General features: G+C 41.9%; 1 protein-coding gene across 1 annotated transcript; it reads left to right on the forward strand.

The window, feature by feature from the left end:
* The first annotated feature begins 6,321 nt into the window (after positions 1-6,321).
* LOC124711931 (cuticle protein 19-like) lies at positions 6,322-21,861 on the forward strand. The gene is made up of 3 exons (XM_047242190.1): positions 6,322-6,440; positions 16,131-16,304; positions 21,222-21,861. The coding sequence occupies exons 2-3, from the start codon at positions 16,131-16,133 to the stop codon at positions 21,465-21,467; spliced, it is 420 nt and encodes a 139-aa protein (XP_047098146.1). The 5' UTR covers positions 6,322-6,440; the 3' UTR covers positions 21,468-21,861.
* The last annotated feature ends 537 nt before the right edge of the window (positions 21,862-22,398 follow it).

Here is a 22,398-nt window from a genome sequence, read left to right on the forward strand (position 1 = left end):
CGAATTTTATATGCAACTTGTACAGATACCAGATGGCAGGAGTCTATGGGCATGAAAGGGAAACAGTTGTTGAGAAGGGAGTGAGGCAGCATGGTAGCCTGTCCATCTGTATACTGAGCCTACAGTATGGGAAACCAGAGAAAAAGTAGGAGAAGGAATGAAAGTGCAGGGAGAAGAAATAAAAACTTGAGATTCGTAGATTACATTACAATTCTATAAAGGCAGCGAAGGACTTGGAAGAGTCGTTGAGCGGAGTGTACACTATACTGAAAGCAAGGTATAAGACGAATGTCAACAAAAGCAAAACAGATGTAGTGGAATGTTCTCGGATTAAATCAGGCAATACCGAGTAAATTAACTAAGGAAACGAAACACGAAAAAAAATAGGTGGTAAAATAACTGATGATGGCCGAAGTAGAGAGGATATAAAATGTAGACTGGCAACGGCAAGAAAAGCGTTTCTGTAGAAGAGAAATTTATAAACATCGAATATAGACTTATGTATTAGTAAACCTTTTCTGAAGGTATTTGTCTGGATTTTAGCCTTGTATGGAACTGAAACACGTACGATAAACAGTTCGGACAACTAGCGAAATGGTGCTACAGAAGAATGCTGGAGGTTAGAAGAGTAGATCTTGTAACCAATTAAACGGTACTGAATAGAGTTGGGGAAAAAAGAAATTTGTGGTACAAGTTGATTGTAGGTAGGGATCGGTTGACAGGACACATTGTGAGATATCAAGGGATCACCTGTTTGGTATTGGAGAGAGGTGGTGGAGGGAAGGGGGAAATTATAGAAGACGACTAAGAGATGAATGGAGCAAGCAGGTTCAAAAGGATGTAGGCTGTAGTAGTAATTCGAAGATGATGAGGCTTACACAGGACAGAGTAGCGTGGGCAGCTACATCAAACGAGTCTTCGGATTGAAGACGACAACAACATGTAGAACGGGACTAACATCTCCAACAATTTTGATGGCCCCAGCCTGACTTCTTCGAGGTGAGAGTCTATGGTCATCCCTTCTGTATGGGCTGTGTAAGCGAGGCCGAAGCTTGGATACAGACATGAAAACAGTGTAATGCCACCAACCTTTTCTCTCAGTATACCACTTCGTCATTTTTACGTGAAGCTGCTCTCCACACATTAGCAAGATCTGTACTACTGTTCTCCTCTTTCCAGTAATCACATAATTGTAGTAGAAAAGTACGTTGTTCTACTTAAGAAACGTACACAGTTTTCAAAGCGCTGATAGATAAACAATTACAGGTATTAATACTAACAGTACAATCTTTCGCGTGTTACTACTTGTTCAAAATTTGATTTCGATATTTTTGACAAAGTATGAAATATTAGAAAGGCAAACATTTAGGGTACATCGTAGAACGACTTTCCATTTGTGTAAGTATTAAACTCAGTTTCAAACAGCAAGAACTACCATTTGTACAGTTTCAATTGGTGCCCCACAAACGATTCAGACGTCAGACAATGATTCATAAAATTACAAAAAATCCATGGTATCAGAGATGATCTACTGTTGCTCCAGTTGTCCTGTACATACTTCCACGTACGTCAGGTTCCAATGCACATTTCCAAGCTACTAATAAGACCGTCATACATTTCATACCTCTGCGACAATACGTACAGTCCCAAACAAACAACTTGAAACACCATTTAAAGCGATGCCATCTCTCCACTGCTAGTCTTTTTGAAAATTTCTTTCATAAATATGTAAGAAGCACAGTCATGCAATTGTAGAATATGAAAGAAAATTTAGAAAATCAGTTTGGAGACAGGGGAGTGATTCATAAATCTGAAAAGAAAGAAAGCAACAAAAACATGGGTTTAAGTCAAGGCTGCTACTTATCGTCAGTGTTTCCTAACTCGTCCGTTGAGGAGTCAATGACGGTCCCATAAAGTTTCAGAACATAGTTCCAAAACCAAGCAGAAAGCGTATGAAATAGTAGAAATGAGCGTAAGAAGTTATCAGACCTTATGTGTGATCATTGAACTAATGGCCTTGCCGCAGCGGTAACACCAGTGATGATGATGTTTGGTTTGTGAGGCACTCAACTGCTCGGTCATCAGCGCCCGTACAAAGTCCCAGTTTTTACACAGGTAACACCAGTGCCCATCAGATACCGAATATAAGCGCTGTCGGATTTGGCAAGCAGTTTGATGGTTGGCCGTCCGGGTCTGCCGAATACTGTCGTCAAGAGGGGTGCACTCAGCACTTGTGAGGCCAATTGATGAACTGCTTGACGGAGAAGTAGCGGCTCTGGTCACGAAAATGGCAATGGCTGAGAGAATGGTTTTCGGGCCACGTGCCCCTCCATATCTGCATCCAGTGACGGCTATTGTCTGAGGATGACATGGCGGCCGGTCGGTACCGTTGGGCCTTCCGAGGCCTGTTAGAACGAAGGTCGGAGTTTTAGCAATTACGAAACAAGAGGACATAGTGTGGCCGAAGCAATATAACATAAAAGTGGATTAGCCAATCCGAAGAGAACTCTATTCAACAAAACACAGTAATTAAATTGAAAAATCACATGAAATTGTCGAAGATGTATCTGAGAACAGCAAAGAAGATACTTTCGTAACATTTCAACTGTGCTGCAACTCAAGAAAACATGCGTGATTGCTAGAGTGCTGTGAAGAATTTTTTCGTGGATTAGCATTAATATTTCCCAAAATGTGAAAAGAAAGAAAAATTTGTGCTTCGTAGCATATTTATTACCAATCTGAAAGACTGGGGCACTCCATAACTGACACTGCAGCTACGTAATATGCCATTCATTGTAGCTGCAGTCCACAATTAAAGGTGCTTCGTTGTATTTTTAGTGACATTTTATATATTCCTTTCCTGAAGGAAGGATGGAAAAGTGACAGTTAAGATGCCTCACGAGCCACCAGAACCCGTCTTAGTCTCACAATCATTAATCCTGATATTCATCTGGGCAGCAGAATTGCTAGACAGTCATTCTGAGAAACCGATTTTCTAAATTGTATTAAAAATGTCGGAAGTAACTTGCTGTATCAACAACGGAAGAGTTTACAGGTGGCAACTGGTGCTGCGGACCAGTGACACCTATTAGAGTACTCTTGTGGTTATGTTAACTTACGTGGACAGCTGTCTTGACTTAGAACGCTCTTACTTTTAATATTAATCACTCTTTTCTTTGTCTCCCCCGTGAATATTCGTAGATAAGCTATATTAATGATGAGCAGTTGTTCACTGGCATATAATATGGAACTGTGTGAGAAAAAGTACTAATTATAACAAGGAATCTAGATGATTCGCAGTGTTTATGTTGTTAATTAACTGACGAGTCCTCAGCATCATCTTGTCGTAGCACCCACCGCTCGTGATGTTAAAAGGATTTCATGAGAATAGTTTCGACTCTATTTTACGGATTCCTGTTTAAGTTCTCTGGGAACCATTTCCACATTTTCATATGGTTTATAGCAAATTATTACAATCCTAATGTCTTGTCTCAGAAATCGTTCGCACTCTGTCCACGTGGTGAAGATTCCAATCTCTGGAGGTGTGCAGATCACACTAACGTCTTGTATGTGGTTTCCCACAATCCAGAACTAAATCAGTTTTGCACTCAGGCTCCCACCATTGATTGCAAGAGCTAATATCGGTTCTAGCACCGACGTTAGATATTTATCGTATGACAAACTCCAAATTTTCACGAGTGTTCTTGCAGTCAGATATCACCATGATCATTCCCTTTGATTTTTCATTCGCTTACGGGCGGCTGTATTAGGTTTGTTCGATGCAGTAGACCCTTTCAACGAAACAGATGGCTCCATTTTAAAGGCACTTGACTCTCTTCTTCAGGAACGCTTTCCTTGCCATTGCCAGTCTACATTTTATATCCTCTCTACTTCGACCATCATCAGTTATTTTGCTCCACAAGGAGTTTTGCTATTTGGGGAGCAGAACAAATGATGATGGTCGAAGTAGAGAGAATATAAAATTTAGACTGGCAATGGCAAGGAAAGCGTTTCTGAAGAAGAGAAATTTCTTAACATCAAGTATAGATTTAAGTTTCAGGAAGTCGTTTCTGACAGTATTTGTATGGAGTGTAGCCATGTATGGAAGTGAAATATGGACGATAAATAGTTTGGAAAAGAAGAGAATAGAATCTTTCAAAATGTAGTCTACAGAAGAATGCTGAAGATTAGATGGGTAGATCACATAACTAATGAGGAGGTATTGAACTGAATTGGGGAGTAGATGAGTTTGTGGCACAACTTGCCTAGAAGAAGGGATCGGTTGGTCTGACATGTTCTGAGGCATCAAGGGATCACCAATTTAGTATTGGAGGGCAGCGTGGAGGGTAAAAATCGTAGATGGAGGCCAAGAGATGAATACACTAAGCAGATTCAGAAGGATGTAGGTTGCAGTAGGTACTGGGAGATGAAGAAGCTTGCACAGGATAGAGTAGAATGGAGAGCTGCATCAAACCAGTCTCAAGACTGAAGACCATAACAACAAGACTCGCTTTTTGGAAGAGCGGGTTTCCAATCACTTCCATCCCCCAGGATTTGCGGAAGCATGCTGAAAAGTACTGCTCCAGAATTTTTTATTCCGTTCTCAATGTGGATTGATGTATCACATGTCATGCATACTACTCAATAGACTTTCCCACTTCGCTGACGGAAGTTACAACCCTCTGCCGCTAGAGGGCTCCGAAATGTAGCGTGTAACATGGCTGTGTGCAACGTAACTACTACTGTGCGCGAGTAACAGCATGTTATTATCGAGTCTCTAACCTCAGGATAACGACGACTTTACAGACGCCGGCCAAGTTGTCTGAGGCCCCTTGTCACAGCCGACCGCTGTGGTCGAGCGGTTCTAGGCGCTTCAGTCTGGAACCACGCTGCTGCTACATTGCACGTTCGAATCCTGCCTCGAGCATGGATGTCTGTGGTGTCCTTAGATTAGGTAGGATTAAGTAGTTCTAAGTCTAGGGGACTAATGACCTAAGATGTTAAGTGCCACAGTGTTTGGAGCCATTTGAACCTTATGGGCTATAGCAACATATCACAATTTCTAAAGGGTTCTCTCAGAATTCGTTTGATCTCGGTCCACTTCGTGAAGACACCAATCGGTGGAGCAGAATAGAAAACACTGGCGTCTCATACGCGGTTTTTTTTAGGGAAGGACTGTTCTTCCCGAGAATCCTAAGAAACTGTCTTGAGTACTATGGCTATGTATAAGGGATGGTCAAATAAAAACGAGACAGATGAAAAATAGAAAGTGAACTTGAAACGTCCCCTTTAAACAATTATACACGACTGTGCTTAAACTGACACATAATATTTTTTTGCGCAACGCAATCTGACTTTCAAAAATCCCTACAAAAGAATGGCCCTGACTAACATTAACCTATGCGTTTCACAAATCACTTACCTCACAAAAATCTTCGTTACTCGAACTACTGCAATACAGCGAGCGCCACTACTGCCAGCTAAATAAAAGATTCAAACTACGGAAGGCACTAACTACTGATAGGCATAGTTAGCAAATGAAAGATTTTAATAGAGAACAAACAATGTATTTACCTTAATAGTCATAATATATATAGCAGTTCATGACATCCATTCTGTACTCAAATATCCACCATCTCATTTCCCACATCCACCACTGCTGGCGGCTCACCTCCAACTGCGCAACGCTACGCGCTGTTCACATCCAGCTGCCGCTGCCCAACACTACAATGGCAGACAACAATGCAAACCAGCCACAGACTGCACACAGCACAGCCAGAGCGCTACGTAACGTTGCCAATAAGAAAACATAAACAGCCTACTTACAAACTGTCAATACATTTATCCCACTGTGAGACAAGGCGGTCAATGACTTCACAGAAAAATGTTTGCGGCTGCCTGCGGAATTATGATTATACCAAGGTACCGAAGCAAATCAACGTCAACGAATATCTTTCTTCAGGGTCCAAAAATACGGAAATCGCATGAAGAGAATCGAACTGTACGGAGAATGTGTAAGGGATTCCCGGCGAAACCTTAGTAAGATGCGGGTCCGCTCACCCTACCCTTGACCCTGCGTAGAGAAGAAAGAACAGCAAACCCCCTGCTGTACTGTCGGGTCTCGAGGTGAGGAAAAGCGTGCGACCCAGGCGACTCGCAGCGCAGCTCTTATCTGTGTCCGGCGCAGGAAGGAACGCGGGGTCCCCATCGGAGCGTACAGATTGCGGTGCGTGCCAGGCGCGTTCCGTACCGGCGGCTGTGCCTGGCCGCTGCTCGCTACCGCACAGGAAGGAAGCCGCCGCTTTCTCCGGCGCACTCTCCCGGAGGCTGGCGTCTGCCGCCGCTATATAGGGACGCACGCCACCCAAAGACACACATTTTACCGCGGACAGAGCTTCACAGGGGTCCCGGGAACACAGCACCAGCACACTACTTTCAAGGTGAGTCGCAGACGATCTGCTAGTCATCGTAGGTAACAAGGCTGCGAGAAAAATGTGTAGTTCTTAGCTTTCAAGGTGTTCGCTTGCTCTAAATTCAGAGCATTCCGATCGTGCTCAAAACCCTTTAGACCTCTTCTTCTTAACGTCAGCCCATTTACTACGGGATCCGCCATCGTCAATATTTGGCAAATTTATGTAGCCAAATGCCCTTTTGCCGACCGCAGTCGTCAGTTACCTTAAGCCTGTTTTAGATGAACGACCTTCTGATCAAAATGGACTACTCGAAGTCTGTGCACCTCTCGCGCCCACGTGTAAATCCTAAGCCAACCCCGTCGCGTATGTGTCTGTGAGGACGGTGATCCATGGACTGTCGCGGAGTGTGAAGTTTTTATTTACATCTATGCTGCACACTGTCCAAGGGTAGACAAGTGCTTGTGGGAGCTTATGTTGACATCTGCAGTTAACCTATTCTGGCCGAGCTCACTCCTATTATACAGGGACCCACGAGTAATGGTCAGTATTCAGGGATATGACAGGAACGATCATTTGAGGCACAAAAATTCTGGTAACCATGGTCTCCAAAGCGCACACTTCAAGAGCTATAAGCATTTGTTAGTAGAAGAGATGTGTTCCACAGTAGCAAAGACGAACAAATACTGGAAGCTCTTAAGGTATGCGCTGTAGAGCCCATGTTTCCTGGAACTTTTTTTTTTTTTTTTTTTTTTTTTTTTTTTTTTTTTTTTTTTTTTTTTTGGGGGGGGGACGTCGTACTACCACCTCTGAAAACACAGAAAGCAAAGAACTTGCAGTAGAAGACATTTCTTTCACGTTATCTAAGGTGAAGAAATACTCATAGCTCTTCAGGTATGCATTTTAGAGCCCATGTTTACTAATCTTTCTTGCTTCGAATGATCATTCCTGTCATATCCCTGAATGTTGCCAGTTTGACAGTTCCTGGTGGGACACCCTACACAAATGATTCTGTGCTTTCGTTTATTCTTAATCTTTATTGTGTTGTTTCTTTTGTTTTTGTGAAACATTCAAAAGATTCTACGACGTCTTCGTATTAATCCTACTAATGGTCTACAAGAATAACGAAAAATCTGAAAGTAAAGAGGTATATTCGTTTTAAAAGGAAAAAGCCCTCACTATGCACAAGTAAGAATGCAGATACATGAACCTGCTTAAACGACAATTATTTCAACAGCCGAAAATTCGAAATTATTTGAAGAGAAAAGTAAATATTCGGCAGTTATCAAGAAAACAATACACTAAGGATAATGTAAGAACGTGTCATTTACTGCGTTCTAAATACTGTTTGCTGTGTTCCCAACTATATATTTTCTCGAGCAAAGAAATGTATTTATTCTCAAATTTTGGACGACACTTACCCTATTCTTTCACTTCTCAGGAGTGTAGAGAATTTACGGCACGGCCTTTAACAAGAACTTCCACTATGAATTTCGATTTGGTCATTACTGAACTCTATTATCATTGCTTATACCTACCTCTTTCTACTATATTTCAGTCTTTCCTTAAAAGAGATAGACCCTCATAACACGACCCTCACCGTTCAGTTGCTAAACCGCACAGCAGAGAGCTCTCAAAACGCAAGAAATTTTGAGACTGACGAGGGTGACCTTACCACACAAACGAGACTCAGCACAGAAATGACACACCAGGGGCGCTGCAGTAGGCTGACTTGTCTCGAGCACTCAACTGAGACAACAAAGTCACTCGTCTAATGTGGATTTTATAAAGAGGGTTTTACGGGGGATGTCGTGTGCGCCACCTGTCTGCAAGTGTATAATCTTTGCTTTGTGTGGTCATATTTTAATAGTTGTGTACGGTATTTTCTGAGGCGGAAACTGCGGACCAGCCCACTATTTGTCTACACCAGTGACAAGACGCCTAAAACCAGACTGACGGTGTTCAAATGTTCAAATAAGTATGAATTCCTAAGGGACCAAACTGCTGAGTTCATCTGTCCCTTGCCTTACACACTCGGCAACTGTATAACCTTTTTTTGTGTGTGTGTTCGTATTTTAACAGCGGGAGGGGCCGCGCGATTGACTATGTTCGGTGCAATTTATTATCTAACACGTTTTATGTTCATGTATAACAACGTTGTTGGAATACGCACTAGTGTCTGCCAGATAAAAGTGGGTCGCTGCCGTCATAAGCGAAGCATTCTTCATGCCACGACTCCTTGCATAAATGCTGCACCGTACCCAATCATACAGTGAGTTCCCACTCCTGAGCGACTGTTAAATTCGTTCTCTTCATCTTCATTTCTGATGTTTCCTGCCTATCTTCAGCAAAGTGTTCGATCAACGTTGTCAACTTGCATCAGATTCTTCACACTTCCTTTTCTTCTTTCCCCTTGCTAATGCTTTTATTATCTGATTTCGCCTTTTAGAGTTCCTTCTGCTGAGGTTTCCAATTTTGCGTCCTGCAGCCCCGTTTTTTATCTTTTCTTCTCAAAATTTTTTTAATGAGAAGGGTATACAGTTTGTGACTTTCTGATAGGTCTTCTGCTCTTTTGAACTTTCCCTTTTTCACATTGATGCGAGGAAGGAGAAACAGTTGTGTAAACTAGTACAATAGGTCTAGCGGTATTCGAACTCTTCTTTTACGAAAGACTCGACTGTATTCGATTCATCAATTTGTCTTTGGTCGGAAGATTCAGATTCAGTTTATTCGCCCGCCCATCAGATTCTGCTGGAACACCATTAGGATGTTTCGCAGTTGCATACGCTTGGCCTCCTGGGTAGTTTTTAGGCAATCGCACATCGATGCCAGCAAGATTCAGAGAAAGAGATCTGACGTATTATTTTGTTGCAATGTAAGTGTATTTTATCCTGATAATCAACTAAAAATATTATGTTTCAACAATTAATTCCAAAGAATTTTGGTTTTTGGTTCAAAAACTTGCATAGAATAGAAAAGTTTATTTTACTTTGTGGCTTCCAAACGAAATGAGAAGGACTTTCACATCACGGCTTCTCCTACTCCTACATTACGTTCGAACAGCATCGACAGTATTGCCAACAGCATGAAATTACTCTCTGCATTCTTATCAGCCAGCGTACTATTACGCTCTTTTACCCTCCGTGTTTCATGTAGATAGACCACACTTCTATTAACTTATTGTCATGAGAATCTGTGATGCCAAACACGACATTAATTATAATGAGCTGCTAGTTTCTTGTGTCGGTGGCAGAAGTTGTAAATACATACAGTCTGCTGTTTCCCTTCTTGTTCTCTCTTAGCATTATTCCTACGGTTATAGCCCACATTTTATCCTGACTTTCAAGATAATTAATAGTAAATCCTTTACTCTATAGTGATCTCTTGCGTCAATGCTCGTATGGCTGCCACGGGTAAAATACAAGTGGAAATGTCTTCCTTCGGCCTATTCAGAAGTATTAAGCACGCTTCTATCTGGTGATCAGCACTGCATTGTGTGGAGGTAGAGTCCGGTTAAAATAGTCGGAGCTGTTGATGTACTGAAGATAAGTAGAGAATGGAGCACTAAGAATAATCTACTCCACACAGGTTTCTGTCTTTGGCAAAATACTGTGCCGTATGCCAGAATATACCATAAGTAGGTATAAAATTCACAGTTATCCTCCCAGGTACATATATACATTCATTTGGCAACTTATTTTAATGTGGACCACTTATAAGTGCTTGTGCAGTGTCGTGTTGTGATTATGATAAAGGTGACGAACAAGTGAAATCTGTAGTCATTGTGGTGGTGGTGGTTGGTGTTTAACGTCCCATCGACAACGAGGTCATTAGAGACAGAGCGCAAGCTCGGGTTAGGGTAGGATGGGGAAGGAAATCGGCCGTGCCCTTTCAAAGGAACCATCCCGGCATTTGCCTGAAACGATTTAGGGAGATCACGGAAAACCTAAATCAGGATGGCTGGAGACGGGATTGAACCGTCGTCCTCCCGAATGCGAGTCCAATGTGCTAACCACTGCGCCACCTCGCTCGGTTGTAGTCATTGTGTGATCGTCTAGAGTACCACCAGTGAGGCCGCCAATGTTGACGTCATCGGTATTGTCACATACTGTAGCTCCACAAGGCACAAAGAAGTTTTATATTTAATGCAGAGTGTTGGTGCACTCTCTGGTGATTAGCAAACAGTTCTGCGCCATGTCTCATTTCTATACAAATAACTATGATTAAACCTTCTTACATCAATAGTATTAAAACCAGTTATCTCATATAAGCGGCATCAGATACAGAGGCTTACGCTAATTTATTGTTACATTTCTTCTAAAGCGAAATGCCGTTCCTGTCGCACGTCTCTAAACTGAAGCAAGTGGTTAAGTCTGCAGTTGCAGTACTTGTTAACCTCTCTTCGTTTTTTTTTTTTTTTTTTCGTTTCCCACTATTTGTGTGCAATTGGAGGCGGAGATTTAGAATTAATACGATACTCGTTCAGGCGGGTGCTAGAAACTTCCTATAAACAACATTCACGCCGTCCAGTGTAAGGTTGGATTGGGCTGTTTTGGGGGAAGAGACCAAACTGCGAGGTCATCGGTCTCATCGCTTTAGGGAAGCACGGGGAAGGAAGTCGGCCGTGCCCTTTCAAAGGAACCATCCAGGCATTTGCCTCGAGCGATTTAGGGAAATCACGGAAAACCTAAATCAGGATGGCAGGGCGCGGGATTGAACCGTCGTCCTCCCAAATGCGAGTCCAGTGTCCAGTATAAGGGCGTGGTGCTATTTGAGGTGGTAGATTCTTGCCTTCTTCCGAACTTTGAAACTGAACCTGTTGGTGGTACAGAGATCTAAAATTTATCGTGGATTCAGAACAGCTCGGAATGTGTAACAGTTACATTTACAGAGGTGAAAGAAGTGATAGGTAGCTGATAAATATTCTAGGAGTGTCCAGGGATCGAACTGCTGACTTTCGTATGCTAATTCTGTCACTTAAGCTCTAAGCCAACGAGCGAGGGAGAATAAGGGTAGTTCCGTTCCCTTCCGCCAGACTGTATTTCTCTACTTCATAATTAATAAAATATTCCGGGCTGTTATGTCGTGATCTAAGGGATTTCAGTTTAGAACCCGACGTTTCATCCCCATCTGCGGAGGACATTTTCAAGTGGAATCGTAGCTTAGTTGAACGTCCGATTCACACCCTGGCAGTAGCGAGCCAGAGTGTGAGTCGGACGTTCAACTAAGCTACGATCCCCCTTGAAAATGTCCTCTTCAGATGGGGACGAAACGTCGGGTTCTAAAGTCAAATCCCTTCGACCACGGCATAATAGCCCGGAATATTTTATTAATTCTGAAAATTCCGACCGTGAAAATTTACATTTTGCTATATCTCTAACTGTAATTTACTCATATAGCCAACTTTTCTGTTCGTTGTCAACTGCCTGTCGCTGATGAGTCCTTTCTTCTTCTTCATCTTTTGCTTACCCGTTAATGGATGCCGACAACACAATGCATCTTTATTCTACGAACGACAGCATGTACGAGTATTAGTTGATCTGCGATTGATAATCCTGGCCACTACTTTGTGTTATAGAACCAAGTTATTTTTCTTCTTCTTTTTCTCCTCTTTCCTCAACCTTCCCTCCTTTTACCTAATGTAGACACACGTAATCGGTTTTCCAAAAGATAGGCCGTAGATATATTGCTTTTGTTGTTTTAAACGTTGTTTGTATATTCTTCGCAATAATTCGGTGTAAGTTGCTCCTGGTGTCCTAGGTATTTTAAGCATTTTCCCGTAAATCCATATCTGAAGCCCTCGATCTTCCTCACTGTTGTCATATTTAGTGTCCATCTTTCAGAATCGTATAAAAGTACGGCATCATACAAATCTAAAGCGAACTCTAAGCTTTAGGTGTAAGTCCGTAAGTGTGAGAATTTTCGTAATTTTAATAAATGCGTTACGGGTGACATTTTATTTCGGTATTGACCTCCAGTCTGAACAGAGACACGTTCCAAGGTATGCAGACTTGTCTACTCTTAGTATTAAGGAGCCATTGATTCGTAGATTTGTCTTTGTAAAGGAGTCGGACTGCCGTGTGACAGTCGTTCAATGCGGCTTGTTGGTGTTCATATTTAATGGTGGAAGAGAGTGGTGTAAGCATAACTCTAACTGTTTTAAAGTCGTTCTAGAAAATTACACAAAGCTCATGTAGGAGTATCAGGAACATACTTTTAAATATATGATGCCACAACACAGATCCAGAGACTTATGTAAGTGTATATCAAAGCGTTCTATGTGCAGTACTGTTTCCTTTCCAGTCTTTATTTCCTTTAAACTAATCTTCTCACGTAAAAATATCTGAAATTTCGTTGGTCTGCTACTGCTGAGTCTTCTGTATAAGACTTAAAACCATTTGGTGACCTAAACCAGTGTTTCACCGTCTTATTTGGATTCCACATTCATTATGTCAGACATACGGCACGATATTATCATGACAAATGGATATGAGTTATACACAGTGCTAAATATACGTCGAAATTGTATTAATTATAAATGAAAATTGTTCTCTAATCAGTCGCGTTTTCGGCGTATACTCATTCATACAGAGACTCTTTGGCACTCTGTAGTGATTATATGTGTGATGGAGTAACGAGTAAAGTGATGCATTGAGTAGAACACTGGCTAGACTAGGACAAGAGTAATTCAAATTTCCACCCACTCGTTCTGATTTATGTTTTGCTTAGTCTTCATAAAACGACGAAGGAAAATCTCGGTCTAAGGCGCTGTAGTCATGGACTGCGCGGCTGCTCCCGGTGGAGATTCGAGTCCTCCCTCGGGCATGAGTGTGAGTGTTTGTCCTTAGGATAATTTAGGTTAAGTAGTGTGTAAGCTTAGGGACTGATGACCTTAGCAGTTAAGTCCCATAAGATTCCACACACATCTGAACATTTTTTTGAAAATCTCGGAATGTTTGGTTTGAAGAGGACACGGCCGATTTCCTTCCCATTCTTTTCTAATACGAGCTTGCGCTCCATATTCAACGATCTCATCGTCGTCAGGACTTACACTTTCTTTCTCCCGTCCATGAAACGTGAAGAAGTTAGAATTTAGAGCCTAGTCTACAACGCTTTGACTAAATATGAAGCAGAAGTCTAGGATAAATAGGTAATCGCTATCTGAATGAGCCTCTCCAATATTCACCACAGTTGAATTACATAATTCATAGGAATCTTACATCTTGACGGATGGACTAGGATTTCAAACATGCTTCAACGGCTCTCCTTGATGGTAACGAAGTACAGATGACTGTAATGTTAAACATTTAATTTACATTCTCATAGAGTAGCATCGTCTTCGTAATGGTCAACTTCTGACTGGAGAACGCGTCTGTCCACTACTTTGCTACGCTGACGTACATCACGTTTACCGTTTCTCATGAATTGGCACTCTGATTTTCACATGCTGTACTTAGTTCTGTACAGATATGCCCTTTAAGCTTTAAACTGAAAATTCCTGTGACATACAACTATGGGACATGAACTGTCGAAACTAATTACTCCTTAAGAAGATTAAATGACACAATAGTAGCTGTTTGGAAACAATTTGCACCAAATTTTCAGGCACAAAGGAACATTTCATCTCACTATTAATGCTCTTTCTATAGTTAGTATTTTCGTGTTGCAAACCTATTTGTCCGTTTTACGGCAGTAGCAAAACTGCATGAACCGTTTTTTACAATTTACGTCAAAAATCTGTTGTGGTACAGAATAGGTTTGTTATGATGATGGAAGTAGAAGTTCAGCTGTAGTATAAAGATTTTTCACAGATAAGATTATGTCAGTACATGTAGTTACATATGTTTACTTTTGCAAATAACTAAAGAGTAGAATGATGCAGTGATTTTCGGCTAACCTTCAGTAGATGCAAATGTATCATAAAGTACAGAAGTTGACAATAGTTGGCTATAGTCTTTGGTAGTGTTCCGTGAATGTGTAAAGCAGAGGTATAATAATATTACAGTAATAAATAATAATAAAATATATAAAAATATTAAATTCACAAAAGGTAAAATAATATTTGGTTAGAAGAAGTTAAGCGGGACTTACGAGAAATGAATGCCATGTAAGATACCATGCGAAACGCAAAGCCTTGGAATTCTAAGTGCAAAACAGACATTCGCAGAGAAAGAAAGAAAATGCTGTAAAACCATATACAAAGGAACGTGAGAAACAACACAGCACGTTCATGAAGATATTTTGGAGAAAGAAGAAAAAGAAGCAGTTAAAGCAAGCTAACAAGTTCAAACGCTCACAATTATTAAGAGAACATATACTTGAACCGTGTTTCGCAGGAATTCTGTTCTGTGAAATATGCGTGCACGGTTTACTTACTCTCACGCCGTAGCTTGGGACCATAATATTGCAAGACGTCACTGAAAATATTATTTCTATCAAGGAAAGAAACACAAATATTTTATGATTAACAATGAGCGAACAAAGTCTTACTGCAAGTAAGTACTCAAGACAGCTACTTTTTACGTTACGCAATTTGTCATTTGGTAAATATGTCATAGTACATGAAAGATGTGATCCCTGAACTGGTAGTTCGGCACATTTATATAATACGTGTTATTACGGGAAAAGGTGAATTTTAAGTCCTGCTCATTTGAACATCCAGACCAGAGAGAAACTCTCGCATCGCTAAAAATAAGCGCTAGGTGACGGACTCGCGTCAGCAATTTGATACTATCTTTACTGTAGTAACTTTTTCTGTCAGCAACTAAATAGCTAAAATTACATAAATTTACATCAGAAAATAGTGGTGGATACTATACATCAGAAAAAAATATAGTTCCTTCAGAAGTTGTGTGTTCGAAAGCCTCCCATGAGGCAGTGGAGTAGGCATTACTCCACAATCCAGTAAGTTCGTATTACCTTCTGCGATTGGCGTTTTATTTTCATATGGAGTAAAAAACAGAGGTTAATGTGTTCTACATCAGGAAATATAGCATAGTGGGTAGTAATGCGTCGTAGGTAAGTGATGTCACGGGAATGACAACTCACTAGCTCTGCCACTGTCGACTGGAACTACATGACTGATTTTTCTTCACACATGGTTCTTCAGATGTGAGCGGATAACATCTGGCCAGGAGAATTGGACGTTTAGATATTTAATGTTGTGCGACGAAGACAAGCAATAGAGTAGCTTACGGCAATATCGCAACAAATGGTTCAAATGGCTCTAAGCACTATGGTACTTAACATCTGAGGTCATCAGTCCCCTAGACTTAGAACTACTTAAAGTTAACCAACGTAAGGACAGCACACACATCCAGGCCAGAGGCAGGATTCGAGCCTGCGACAGTAGCAGCAGCGCGGTTCCGGACTGAAGAATATCGCAGCACGTCCAATAGTGTATATATGGTGTACAATGATCGCTTCAGTGCAGATGTACACCAAGCTCGAGCTCTTACAGGAATAAGCGAGATGCCGCGGGTAATGAGGCCAATGAGCAGGGATAGCAGTAGGGAAATCCATGCTGTTGCGGTGACCACTGTGACTAGATAGCGTAAAGGTCGGCGCATCTACCCGGTAAGCAGGAGACACTTCCTTTGTGTCTACATCCAATGGTGACGGCGATAATTAATACCAACCCAGAATAAATATAATGAAAAATCGCATTGTATGATAAAATTGTGTACCGAAGGGAACGTAACAAGATATGTATGCCGACAGATGACGTGGCTGATTCTCGCTGCATTGTGCCTGTTTGGAAGCTATTCGATGACGTCTGGAGCCCCATTCCCGGGACACGACGGCGGCTACAGTGGCGAGGAAATCGGCTACGGCGGACTCGAGAATCTCCAGCAAGAGGGACACCAAAGTCATCACCAGGAGTACGACTACTACGTGAGTACAACAACTTGAACGACATGTGATTCCAATTGAGCCGACGTAGAGCAGAAACAATGGAGGACAGACACTATACGTTTCATAGAAATCGAAATAATCTAACTATAATTAACTTAGCCACAAATGGATTACTGACGAGTTGTTGTAGTGGTAAGATTCTGGATTTATATTCGGGAGAAAGGCGATTCACATCTCCATCCGGGAATCCAGATTTATGTTTTCCATATCATACCTAGGTCACTGCCATTTCAAATGGAACTTTTCGGTTTTCTTTCCCATCTACAGCAATCCTGGCTTGTGCTTCGAACCTAATGGCCTTGTCGTTCAAAAAATCTTCAAGTGTATGGGACTTAACTGCTAAGGTCATCAGTCCCTAAGCTTACACACTACTTAACCTAAATTATCCTAAGGACAAACACACACACCCATGCCCGAGGGAGAACTCGTATCTCCGCCGGGACCAGCCGCACAGTCCATGATTGCAGCGCCTTAGACCGGGCCTTGTCGTCGATGGGGTGTTAAACGCTAGTCTTTCTTCAATCCATGTACCACTTTGTACCTTATAAGCACCACATATTTCACACAACTGAAGTATCTATTCATTCACTCAATCATTCATTCATTTTCACTATACTATCTGAACAGTCCACATTTATATGCTTTCCACAAACTAAGAACTGTACGACAGGATTTTGTAATGTATGTGTCTGTCCACTTCTTCATCTTAACGGACAGACATAAGGGTTCCATAAATAGCGCAAGTGAAATTATTACCATTCATTTTATCCAGCTGGCGACCCACAGCTTGTATTTGAAAACCGCCAAATTTCAGCCATCTCGAGTGACTCATGAATAATTCTGGTTTCGATCTTCAGATCACGTTCACGAGTCTTAAAATCATTCATAACGGATTACAGCTGTGACATCAGATAAAATAAAAGCTATCCTAGATTACTACTGGCAATGTAAAAATACAGGGTGTCCCAGGAGAAACTGGCAATATTCAGGGATATGTCAGGAACGATCATTTGAAGCAAATAGTTTCATATAGACGTGTGCCCTATCTCAAATGATTTCCGAGATAGAACATTTTTAACGTACATTGTTATTTGTTTCCTGTGTTATTCATTATATTGTCAGGTTTACACATGTACACAACAGTTAATAAACATCGCTGCATGCGTTGTACACAGCAACAATTGAAAAATACGTATTCTTCACACACTGTGGGACACTGATTTCATAAAAGCGCCGTTTCCTGGTAGTAGGACTACGCTGTTCCTGCACAGATTGTTGAACTATACGCTCTGAAGAGAACTGTTGTTGTTGTTGTGGTCTTCAGTCCTGAGACTGGTTTGATGCAGCTCTCCATGCTACTCTATTCCGTGCAAGCTTCTTCATCTCCCAGTACCTACCGCGACCTACATCCTTGTGAATCTGCTTAGTGTATTCATCTCTTGGTCTCCCTAAACTGGGAGGTAGGAAAAATACCTGTTTCCCACAATCTGCTGAAAACCCCAGTACATCTCGGAAAGCGCTGACGGTATTCTTCCACAACAGCAGGAGCACTTCCATATCACAGCCGTAAACATACACCATGTCTGCATATTCTTCATTAGTGTTGACCTGCGGTATTTTAACCAGCAAGTGTAGAAACACAGTTCTGCATCGTCATCTACATTTACATGATTACTCTGCACTTCACAATTTAGTGCTGGCCAGAGGGTTCATCGAACCATCCTCTATCGTTCCATTTTCGAACAGTGCGAGGGAAAAACGAGCACTTAGATCTTTCTGTTCGACCTCAGATTTATCTTATTTTACCATAATGATCATTTCTGTCTATGTAACTGAGGCGACACACCATAGCACGCTATCTGATTAGAAAGCGCTTGTGAGGAACGATGGCGAAAGCCTTCTGGAAATTTATAAAAATGGAATCAAAACTGTTAACCGGCGTTTGATAGACTCTCAGTCCCTCGTACTACTTCACTCACGACACAATGCTGACGACTGTGCCTTCAACGGTATAGGCAGAAAGACATTCCGAGCAAATAATTTGAAAGCAATGAGGTAGGTTGCGTTAGAACAAAATAACAAAAAGGTTGGGTGTGCAAGACAGAAACGAAGACGCCACTATCCCAAAAACAAATGTATATTAAATATGCGCTATCTCGGAAACCATTCAGAATAAGGTATATGTCCATATGAAGTTATTTACGTCGAATGAGTGTTCCTGTCATATCGCTGAATATTGATCATTCCTCCTGTGGCATCCTGTGTATTGTCTAAACAACAGTTAAATATTGTAACACAATCTTGAATAACGTTTATAGTCAGATTCCAGTATTTCGAGTGAAGGCACTCCACACCAAAAGATGGAGCCTGACTGTAATGTATAGACAAAGATTGTGTAAAAATTTCTTACTATTCATACGAAAAGGTGGAACCAGACCTAAATCACACCTCCTGACTGCAATCCGCATCACGATGATATTGCAATTGGCCTTTCTTGGCTGTTATAAGAAACACGTGGTGACGTTACTACGGTAAACAAGTACAGTGGTGGCTGAGGAAAATGCGTGGCATCGTGAATTATTGAAAGACAGTTGTGCATGTACTATCAAGTGTTTCAGCGTGTCTTATCTCACGATAAAAACTAGGGATAAGCTGACCGTAGCGCCATGACTCCCAGGTGCAAAAATATCGTGGTCAGCTAATACGTTAACCTCAAAGTTAAGTCGTTTATAAACGAGTTAAGTTCCGCATTCATGTAGACTATGTTGTGTGTAAGGGAGAAATTAAAGTGTTTTCAAGAATTAATTTCGAAACTTATTGAAAAAATTTTACTATTTTTCCTAATTCGACTTGCTGAATCGATTCAACGCACTGTATGTTTTCAATATTGTTTATTAAGGCGTCTTAACAGCAAAAACTTCATTCTCAAAAACTCTGTAGACTGGTTTCAGTAGTTGGTCTGTAATTAAAGAGGGTGGATAGATTCCAGCAGCCGATTTAAAGGGATAGATCATGCAACGCATGTTCTATGAATAAATGCTGTTTGAAAACACCATCGCAATAAGGATCTCTAGAAAACGCGTCGGTATTGATGTAATTTGTTGCAATGAAATGAGAAAATACGTCGTGTTCATGATTAAAGATGGACTTGATTTGAAGACATATTTGTTTGGCACAGAAGTATTCTAGAAAAACTAGCTCGTGAATTATATTTTGTACTTTATATATGTCTGACACTAAATTGCCTTTTAATTCTAGTGCAAATGTGCCACTCTTTTGTACGCTTTCTATTCTGAGTAGTAGTTTATTTTAGCAGATGATCAACTTGTTTTTAACATTTACTCGCACTTATGTGTTTCATCCTTAACTTGTTAATTATTCACAATGACAACTCAAACCTCAGAGAGAACACTCTTATATGAATATAACATTAAATTAATAAGAGACTCATAGAATCTTTCAGAAAAGTGAACGTGAAAAAAAACAGGTGGACGCAAACCTGCTAGTTTTCACTGTAATATTTTCATTAGTGCACGACTTTAACTACTACATCACGATGACCTGGAGATACCAGTATTTTAGACTATATGCTGTGACTTAAATCTCGTGAAAGCTTTAATTGCCGACATGTCATTATATGACGTTTAACATCGTACAGTGAACGATGTGTTTTTAAAAATCATCTAAGTGCCGTTGCCTTGAAACAGCATACTTCCATAGCACGCGAGCGAAGATACGAAATCCAATATGGCGAGCCCCGAGCACCCCACCTCGAACGCCAGAGAAGTGTGCCGCGTGTGACGTTCAAATGACCTGCACACGGGAACTCTTGTGAAATGAGTGATGCCCTCACTTACTCTTATCTAATACTTCCCCCTCTTTGGGGAAGTGTGTGGGGCAGTTTGTAGCCTTACGGCTTTTACTCCACTGTGTACTTGTGTGTACGGTTATTTCTGTAGTTTTAGGGTGCCTAGGTATGTGATGAATGTTCTGTGTATGTCTAGTACTTGCCTGAGGTTGGCGAGATGATTAGTATTATGGGGGAGGGAGGAGGATTAGGGATTGGATATAGGGATTTTCTCTTCGACTTAGTAGTCGAAGATCGTCATTGGGCGTTTGTGCTTATCGCAGGACATCTCATACCGACCTAGGGAGTGGATGAGGACGTTTCCTGATCTGGAAGAGCTTTCATAGGAGGCCCTTGCCATATCTTGGAAACGCTCTTTCAGGGGTGGAATTTCAGCAGCGCAGATCATCGGCGGGGAATCCGAGGGGTAAATGCAGTGCCCTCCTGAGGGCGCGGTTCTGCAGCCTCTGGAGTTTGTCCAGGTGCTGCTTCGCCGTGTATCCCCGGACAGGGCATGCATACCTCATTACTGAGTGTTGCCCACTTTCCGGACTATCTCTGCTTTCAAGAAAAATTTTTATTGCAAACGCACGCTGTTGGCCATTCCATTGATCCATGATTACTAAATGGCGACACTGTTTACACCTCAAGGTCCCTGCTCTGCAGTACTGCCAACTGTACGTAGCTGCCACTATGTAATTCAAAAGTTCCCGTTTTTCTGTGTCACCCTGTCCTGTGAGCTTATAGCGACTGGTGCTGGTGGACTGATTTGTTATCCATATTGCCGGCCGGAGTGGCCGAGCGGTTCTAGGCGCTACAGTCTGGAACCGCGCTTCTGCTACAGTCGCAGGTTCGAATCCTGCCTCGGGCAGGGATGTGTGTGATGTCCTTAGGCTAGTTAGGTTTAAGTAGTTCTAAGTTCTAGGAGACTGATGACCTCAGAAGTTAAATAGTGTTCAGAGCCATTTGAACCATTTGCTATCCATATTAGCGGAGTTTCTGCCTACCACACGATTCGTCATTGTACCGAGTGCTCTTTCTGCCCGCAGGCGTACCCCAAGTACTCGTACAAGTACGGCGTGAACGACCTGCACACGGGCGACATCAAGTCGGCGCACGAGGAGCGCGACGGGGACAAGGTGCACGGCCACTACACGCTCGTGGAGCCGGACGGCGCCATCCGCACCGTCGACTACACCGCCGACAAGCACTCCGGCTTCAACGCGGTCGTGCGCCGCACCGAGCCCCTCCACCACGACAAGCACCACGAGCTGCTCGACCACCACCACGTCTAGCAGGGCCCGCTGGTGTCGAGGGCCACCTGATGGCAGCTGCAGTGCGCTGCCAGTCCTACTTGCGACAGAGATCTGACTATGTCCCTAGTCATCCAGATGGTGAAGGTGTTGCTGCACTTGTCTTTCTTTCACTCGGAAATGTAAAAGTATGCTGCTCCCTGCAGTTTTTCATACTGGTAGAATACTACACCTACAGAGAGGTGCAACTACTACAGAGAATTACGCACGACACGGGTTGTTTCGCTGGGCTGAATTGATTATCGAGTTCCATTGCAAACAATGTCTATAGATACAGATTTTGCTGTACATTTTTTCAGCCAACGTGTTAATGTTCTTTACATACAGAATATGTTATGTAAATATTGTTCTTTTATCTTTTTCAAATTTTGTAGAATGCGACATGAAATAAAATAATTCGTTGACTAAAATAGCCAGTGTTACAGTGTCTTTATAGCTGTGTCAAACATCCTCATAGCAATTGACTGACTCATTGTAGGCCATGGATGAGTGGAAGACCCCAACCTGTGGCTTCACCCATCAAGTTGGAAACGCTATCCTTTCGCCCACGCAGTATGGCTCCTATCTAAGTGTGGGAGCTGTGTGTCACATATATCTGTTGATTGTAGGTGACTTTAATATGTGTATGCACAATGCTATCATGTATGGGTTGTTTGATGTTGATAGAGGGGAGAGGGCGAAACATGGTACCGGTGCGTAGCCTGCCATCAAGTAACAGCAAGGTGGTCGTCAGGCTAAACATCCTCACCCGACGGAATGATCACCATCAACAGAATCACAAGCCCTGACTCCATGAGACCTTTCTGAGGGATTTAGAATGTGATCCAGAATATTGTAGCAAACTCTGGTGACCTCTCCTCCCGTTCTTGTACCATCAGGATGCGAACCTTGTGTTCTCCGCCTCGAGCGCTAT

This window comes from Schistocerca piceifrons, chromosome 8, assembly GCF_021461385.2.
Source record: "Schistocerca piceifrons isolate TAMUIC-IGC-003096 chromosome 8, iqSchPice1.1, whole genome shotgun sequence".
Taxonomy (NCBI): Eukaryota; Metazoa; Arthropoda; class Insecta; order Orthoptera; family Acrididae; genus Schistocerca; species Schistocerca piceifrons.

Bases quoted from the DNA above. Each gene is read 5' to 3' on its own strand.
- LOC124711931 (XM_047242190.1), top strand. From the start codon at position 16,131: ATGACGTGGCTGATTCTCGCTGCATTGTGCCTGTTTGGAAGCTATTCG. The intron at 16,305-21,221 runs GTGAGTACAACA...TTCTGCCCGCAG, and splicing joins ACCAGGAGTACGACTACTAC to GCGTACCCCAAGTACTCGTA.